The sequence below is a fragment of the Antrostomus carolinensis genome, unplaced genomic scaffold, assembly GCF_000700745.2.
Source record: "Antrostomus carolinensis isolate BGI_N321 unplaced genomic scaffold, ASM70074v2 scaffold17964, whole genome shotgun sequence".
Lineage (NCBI taxonomy): Eukaryota > Metazoa > Chordata > Aves > Caprimulgiformes > Caprimulgidae > Antrostomus > Antrostomus carolinensis.
Window position 1 is genome coordinate 170,278 of NW_010310291.1, and position 7,373 is coordinate 177,650.

General features: G+C 44.9%; 1 protein-coding gene across 3 annotated transcripts in view; it reads right to left on the reverse strand.

Moving 5' to 3' along the window:
- NRG1 (neuregulin 1) overlaps nt 1-7,167 on the reverse strand; it is a 101,728-nt gene extending 94,561 nt beyond the window's left edge. For 2 of the 3 annotated variants that reach the window (XM_010166377.2, XM_010166376.2), the window contains exon 1: nt 5,921-7,167. In XM_010166377.2, coding sequence (XP_010164679.1) covers nt 5,921-6,548 — 628 coding nt within the window. In that variant the 5' untranslated portion in view covers nt 6,549-7,167. The remainder of the gene's footprint in view (nt 1-5,920) is intronic. The other variant, XM_029084595.1, reaches the window with a different exon arrangement.
- Nucleotides 7,168-7,373: the final 206 nt, after the last annotated feature.

Consider the following 7,373-nt stretch of genomic DNA (forward strand, 5'->3'; position numbering starts at 1 on the left):
GGGCTGCTGTGTGTGCGCATGTTTATTTGCAGTGCATGAATAGGAAATGAAACATTTCACTTAAAAAGTACAATAGATACTGAAGAATGATAATTTCAGTCCCCTGCAGTGGAAATACAAAGCCTGGGTTTTGTTATGACATCAATTTTTAGTCAGTTTTGCTTAGAAACTTATGATGCAGTACAGTTCCAAATGTCATTTTTAATAAAGAAACAATGGCCAAATACTCCATATACCTATTGTATTTTCTATATTGACACATGCAGATGTATATAAATGAGGAGGGAGACCATGGAGAAGTTCCATGTAGCATGAATACATAACTTTTTCTCAGTGAAGTTTACAAAGTAAAATGAAGCTTTTAAGAAGAAATACAAGTGCAGACTATTATTCTGCACTGAGGAATTTAGACTGTTATGAAAAATACTTCAGAAAATACTGCTTTTTCTTCATCATGTTCTGTGCATGATGCATGGTGCACGAAAGAAAAACTACACCCATGAGGTAGTTTTGACAGCCATGAATTTGGGGTGCTTGTCCAACAGAGAGAAACGCAGGACCGATCAGTTCAGTTCTCTGCACATTAAATAGAAGAACTGTTTCTATGTAAGGAATGAATACTAAAAAGGAAGATGGTAGAGATACAAAAAGAAACAAAACAATAAATTTGTCTGAACAAACTGTGTGCTTGTTGAGGGCATTTTAAAGGCACTGTGACTAACTGGGCTGGGGAGAGGAAGTCTTGGTTATCACTTTAGAAGGCTTAATGGACCTGAACTCCCTAAAAATTGCAGCATCTTATGCATCTCACCCCATCAGTCCCAATCCCACTTTAGTCTGAGTGTTCCTGCCACAAGTAGATACATCTGTAAACCACTATGACCTTTGAAACAGCAGAAAGTGTTTCAGGGAAATACAGATTGGCTAGCTCAGCACAGTGGCACTTGCTTTATTGCTGCTTGTTAATGGAGGCCTAGTTTTGTCTCCAGGGCTTAGTGAGATCAGCATCTCTTTAGTACGCTCTTGAGTAAGGCTCAGAACTTCTCAGGTATCTTAACCGTGATTAATTTTAACTTCCTTGTGACGAGACATTGTTAATTCACAGGACATGTCAAAGCAAAGTCATGGCTTTCAAAATGAGTCTTCATATCGTGTAGCAGACTTTTAATTTAGAAACTGAATTTCAAGGCTAGTCTCCCTCACTCACTGGAGAAAGAGAGTTACTCTGACTAAACTCATGCTGGGAATCACGTGGGGGAGGTCTCTTCCTTCATGCTGAATAGGAAGCTGAAGGCCGCCTAGCTTCCTAATGTGAGCACTTAAGTCAGGTGTCTGAAGCTAAACACCATCAATACTGTATCAGAAATGGAGCAACATCTGCTTTAAGGTGCTCTCCTCCTGCATCTTCAAGCTTAGGGGAAAAAGCAATCTCCCCTGTGGCCCTGCCCTGCATAATAACAGTGAGTGTAGAAAAAGCTGGTATATAGCCTGTGCTGTATCATCTGCTCTCCCCTCCTGTGAGTACAGTCCCCTGCGGCTCCCCGAGATGTCCCTGACCTTGACACTTTCAGAGGCTGCCAGGCACGGACTCAACCCTATGGCGTTGTGATGGGGATTTGAACTGCACAGCATGGGTCAGATTTAGCTTGTTTCAAGAAAAAGAACAAGCACTGCAGGAAGCTGCTATGAACAAACCCTTGCTGTCCATAAAATGAAGCCTTCAGCTGGGCTGCAGCACCTGTAACTAGAGGGAAAGGCTCCCTCCAGCCTGCCACAGAGGTAAACCACATCTTCAGAAATCACTGTGCACAGGGAAAAAGGAAATGAAACGCAGAGCTGAGAATGTACCAGTGGAGGTGAAAGAGGCAGAGAAAAATTCCAAGGAATATTTACAGTATGATACCAAAACAACGGACAGGCTACTTTTCTTTCAATTTTTTCCATCCCGAGGTCTAAAAAGACACTAGAAATTCAGCCACTGTGCCTGGATAACTTTGAATGGGAGCTGAGACCATTTCCTAGGTAAACACTACTACCACTCCTCAGAGGAACTCTTTCAACACTTTTTCCACTGAGGATGAAAAAGCAGCAGCCTTTGCTGATGCTGGCCTAGCATAGCTGAAGTGGCAGCAGAAATCAGAAACACAAGAAGGAAGCAGTCCCCATCAGGGGTGCCTGACAGCAGTGCATGGCCCTTTCTTCACTTTGCCATGTTTCCAGGCAAGGGCCAGCATCAGTGAGGTAGGAGGGAGCCCTGCCTGCTCCCAAAGGACGTCCAGTGGTCCCATGCTGCATCCACCCGCCCACCTCTGCGTGTCATGGCCAGCACAACTCAGTGGGCACAGAGGTAGGGAGATGCAGACATGCCTGTTGGTCGCCTGCTTGCCACCAGCATGGCACAAGGTATGCAGCTGGCCCATCAATGCACAGCGGCCGAGGTGGCCAGAAGAGCCAAAAGCAAGAAAGGACGCAGGAGCAGCATGGAGGTACTGCAAGGGAGACACGTCCTCTGGGCCCTGCTCTCTGCTGGGCTTTTTGCTCTGCTCCCTCCACCAAAGTCCTCATGCTGTGGTCTGTCTCCTCCCCTGCGTCTTGTGTGCCCCATGGCACTTCAGCAAGCCAGGAGATATGTGATCCCAAAGCCAAGGGCTCAGGGATGTCCTCTTCAATGAGACAAAACGCAGCAGTGCTGCACTCTGGCAGAGCTGTCAGCAGAAAGGCAACCCCAAACAGACCTTGATGGTTGGTTTTGGGGGAAATCTGCATGGGTGGAAAGAGAAGGCAGTGAGAAGACCTGTAAAGAGGGGAGTGGCTGTTTTGCAGATGTATAGACACAGTTATTACAGAAACACCGTTTTCACAGTACTACAGAACTGCATCTATTACCAGCGTGGGTAAAAGGGTAGAATTTTATTTAAAGGTGATGGTGTAGGAATAAAATTTAGCTCCAGAGCTGTGTTAGCACTTTTAAAATCCGCATGTCTTGTCAGAGGGAGGGAGATTGTAGGTTAATGCGTAATATTATATCCCGCTTGTAATGAAATCTTCTCTGCTGTAATTATGCTAAGATTGACAAGCTCCCTAAATATGTGAATGCTTTAAAACATTCACCTTTCCTTTCTGTTTCAGCAAAGGAGAAATGGTATTACAACATAAAACGGAAACCAAACAGAAAGGAAGAGACTATTTCTGTATTGATAAAGGGCAAAGTACAATAATAGGAGTGAGACCAGTCTTGAATCAAATGCACCAGACACAATTACTAGGATTGTCTCTCTTCTGCTTTCTCTCCCAGGCTCCAGGAAAAAGAATCAATTAGCTCTCAGCAGACTATGACCTTGAAGGATACAGCTTTAAGGAGAATATGCTGAGTAAGACAGAAAAGAGAGGAGAAGAAGAGTAAAGGATTTGGAAACTCATGGAAGGGCTTGGTTCAGAAACAATACATCAGCCACAGAATATGAGATGTGTCAGTTCTTTTTTATTTCTGCACTGGAAAAAAAAAATCAGCAAAAAAGGCACTTTCTGGCAACAAGTTACCTTACTTTTCCTGAAATGGAAAAAAGGGCACTGAGAGGCAAAAAAAGGGACAATCCAATATGCAGATGCTACTTTCCAAGCCATCTCTCTGAGAATTTTATAGCTGTCAAAGGCATTCATAAAAAAAAAGTTATCAGTGATGCAATCTGTCAACCTCTCCAACAAATCTTGCTCTACATAAAATACAATGATGTGTTTGAAATGCAGCTGTTTCAAAAACCCCAAGACAGTGCTTTTAGAGCTGTCCAAAAAGTTATTTTCATGTCTCTTTGAATTCTTAGGCAGACCTTCTGCAGTGTACTTTTCCAGATATATTTTCTTATTTTTCTTTGCAGGGAATTGAAACCCTTTACCATAGTCAGAACTATGAGCCACAGCTAGAATAAATACCATCTACACAACCTTCCTCAGAGCAACTCAAATTTGACCTGCTGTCAGTTCTCTTTCTCCTTTCTGTCTGTATCTATCTGTAAGTCTGTGATGCTTTAAGACACACTTCAGAAAATTAAGGCAAAAGTGAAAAACCAAACTTAACCCAATCACCTAATTTCTGGACAACCATTTATTTCCCAGATATGTGCAGACCTGAATGCAGTTAATGGTTTTTTTGTCAGTGACTGCTCCAAAGAATCTCTTTTCATCTCTCCCTTCATTTACTTCAGAGATGAATTTAGCTGGTTGTTGATAAAGGCTTGCCTCCCATATGGAAATTTGAGAGGGTGAGGGTTGTCCTGGGATAAGTAGCTTTTGGTTGCTTCTCCCTCTCTCATGAAAGAGGTCATTTTGACTGGATGGTGGTCCCTGATCACTCTATGAAGTAAAAAGTGCTGTTATATCTTTAATGTCACTTACAATATTTGCGCAAAAAAAAAAAAAAAATCTGCATCAGCAATAAAAAACCCCCTCACTTAATACAGTTCTACATAACTGCAAAGGTGGTTAAGCGTCCAAATAATTCAAGTAATGTCTTACTTCCCACAGACAAAGCCCCCTGTCATTTAACTGCACAGCAATATTTCCCTATTAGACTGTTTCCATCAGACAGATTACTTTTAATCCAAAGGCTGGTTAGTACCCATTATCTAAGCAAAAGGCCGCAGGGCTGCTACAGGTATACTTAAAATTTTCTTGCAGTGGTTCTGGAATTGTTGTTCAGGACTGACTCTCAGCTGGAAGTGCCTCCACTGATCTCACTGTAGTTATGATCATTTTCATGGGCAAAGTGGTTGGCCCAACATGTTATATCTAATCCAACTGCCACCTGTCCTGAAATCTGGTGATTTCAGGGCTCCAGGATGAGGTCCAGTACATACCACCTACAAGGTGGCCATCCTGCAGCATTACAGGGAAGGCATGAGGGAGAATAAATGAGATGCGGTCCTGCAAGGTAATTTGCAAGGAACAAAGTTGGTCATTCTGATCACTGCAGCTTTCCAAAGCAAACCTCAGCCCTGTGCACGCAGCCTTCTCTTTTACTAGAGTTGCACAATTTTACATAGCTCAGGAACTGCTGGCTTGATTGCTCTGGATTTGATGGGATAAAATGATGAATGTCAAAGAAATTACACTTCAGCAATGCGGTATTTCGATGTTTTATGATTGCTACAGAGAAAATAATCCAGGCACCCTGGATATTTTTTGCTTTACAGATGAGCAAAAACTTACTTGGAAACGGACCCCTCCTGCATTGGCAAGAATGCTTTCCTGAAATGCCCCACAAAAGTCATTGAGGCAATGTCTGAGACACAGGTTCAACAAGAACCAGCTCCTGGAGGAGGGGAAAGATGCAGAGAAAAGTGTGCTATGCTCTAAAGAGAAAGGGAAAGATCATAAGCTAACTGCTAAATTAATAATTCCCAGTCTCTAACTGCTTCAAATACACTGTCGCTCTTCCACGCTGTTCCCTCTGACTGTTTCAGGAAGATGACAGGGATGTTTGCCAGCAACAGACTTGAGGAAGGAGGCAGCAGAAGTGCTCTGCAGGCAAGGCAAAGAAAATGAACACATATGGAAGAGCCAGCACAGGATGCAAATCAAATCCGTAAGAAAAATACGCTGATAGACCATGTGGAATAGTGATCAGAGAAGCCCCATAAGTAAATCATGTACTTTCCTGCAAATGGATGCAGAGAAAAGGGTGGTACCGGTGCTTTAGAAAGTCCTAAATGAAGCCCTCTTCATTGCCATGCACACCTCAGAACTAAGTTCAGAGGCCCCTAAGTGCTCTCCTCAGAAGGTAACCCACGCTATACCTGTCTTAGCACATTTAAGCTTTGCATGCCAATCACGTGTCCTCCTTGAGGACAGCTGCAGAACAGTGAAGTGCCTTTTTTTTTTTTTGGTGGAAGGGAAAATAAAGAAACACATAGCTTCTACTTACAAAGTTTTGGAGCAGCTTGGAGATTGGTTTCTGTTGCTTGCGCCTGAGATGCTGTGGTAGGCTCCAGGGCGGGTGGTGACAGCGAAGGTGCAGCAGAGGATAACAACCCAACATCTAGGATGCGGTTATACAGAGAAGGCTGGAGGAACGGTTTGGAGGGCACGAGCGAGCTGTCAGTTTGCACTGTCACGTCAGCCTTGCTCTCGGGGCTAGGTACGGGGAAGGGTGAGGTATACACCTCCGAAGGCACCCAGGCAGACAGAGCTGTAGGATCCACAGCGCTCTTTGGGTCTTGTCCTATCCTCCCAGGGTCAAGGTGAGTAGGAGAGTCATACTCAAAAATCTTGTCCACAAAGACCCACTTGAGGCCAGCAATGCAGAGGCAAAGGCTGAGCAGGCAAGCCAGGATAGGGGCGATGCAGATCTTTTCAGAGTTGAGGCAGCCCTTCAGTCGCTCTGCCTCCAGGCACACACAGCAGGTCGCGGCAAGGCCTGCTATCCCCTGGACCCTCCTGTCCTCTCTTTGGGTCCCCGGCATGTTCTCCTCAGCCGGGAGCCCGTCAAGGGACACATCAGGGCTCAGCTGACCTGAGGGGCTGGGGAAAGTGTCGGCAGCTACTTCAGACATGTTTAAGCATCAGCTCTCAAACAGCTCACCTCCAAAAGGCCTTAACTCTATCACAGTCCATTACTGTGAGACACAGACAAAAAGAGATGGTAGTAGTAACAGTCACAGCGCTCTGCAAAAATCACAGAGTGGGAGTCAACAAAAGGTCCGAGCTCAGCAACATCATCCAAACTGGGAGTGGAGTAACACAGAGGAAAAATGAGGATCCCCCCCATTCCCCCATGCCCTCGAGCCCTCTGTCACTCTCTCTGCCTCTCTGAAGCAAGAGCAGCTTTGCAGTTACTGAGCTCCTGTTTGCTGGCCACTTTTATAATTCCTTAAACACCTCTCAAGCAATTCCAGCTCTTCTGCAGGAGGGAAGAAACATCCTCCCAAAAGCAAGCACAAACAAAAACAAAACGGGGGGAGGAGGATGAGAGAAAAAGAAAACCACGGACACAGAACAAACTGAAGAATTAAGTGAACCAATAGCCCAAAGCAAAAGGCAAGACTCTCACCTTGAGCATCTGAGGCTGGTATCTGCTTAGACGAGGAAAACAATTGTCAAGCGGTAGAAGGAGCAAAAGCAAAATCTGTAACAACAGCGGCAGCGGCAGCAGTGACAGTAGCAGCAGCATCCTGTCGTGTTACAGCGGCGGCTGAAAGAGGCTGAATCATTACAGAGCAGCAGGTGCTCGCTGTCTGAGCATCACTGCAAACAGTATCATTACACAGAGGTTTGAAAGGAAAAGCGGTGCCAAGGCGGTGGTAACTCCCTTTCTCTCCCCTCCCTCTTTGTCCTTCTTGAGCGCTCATTCACTTTCCTCCTTCCCACCCCCCCCCGCC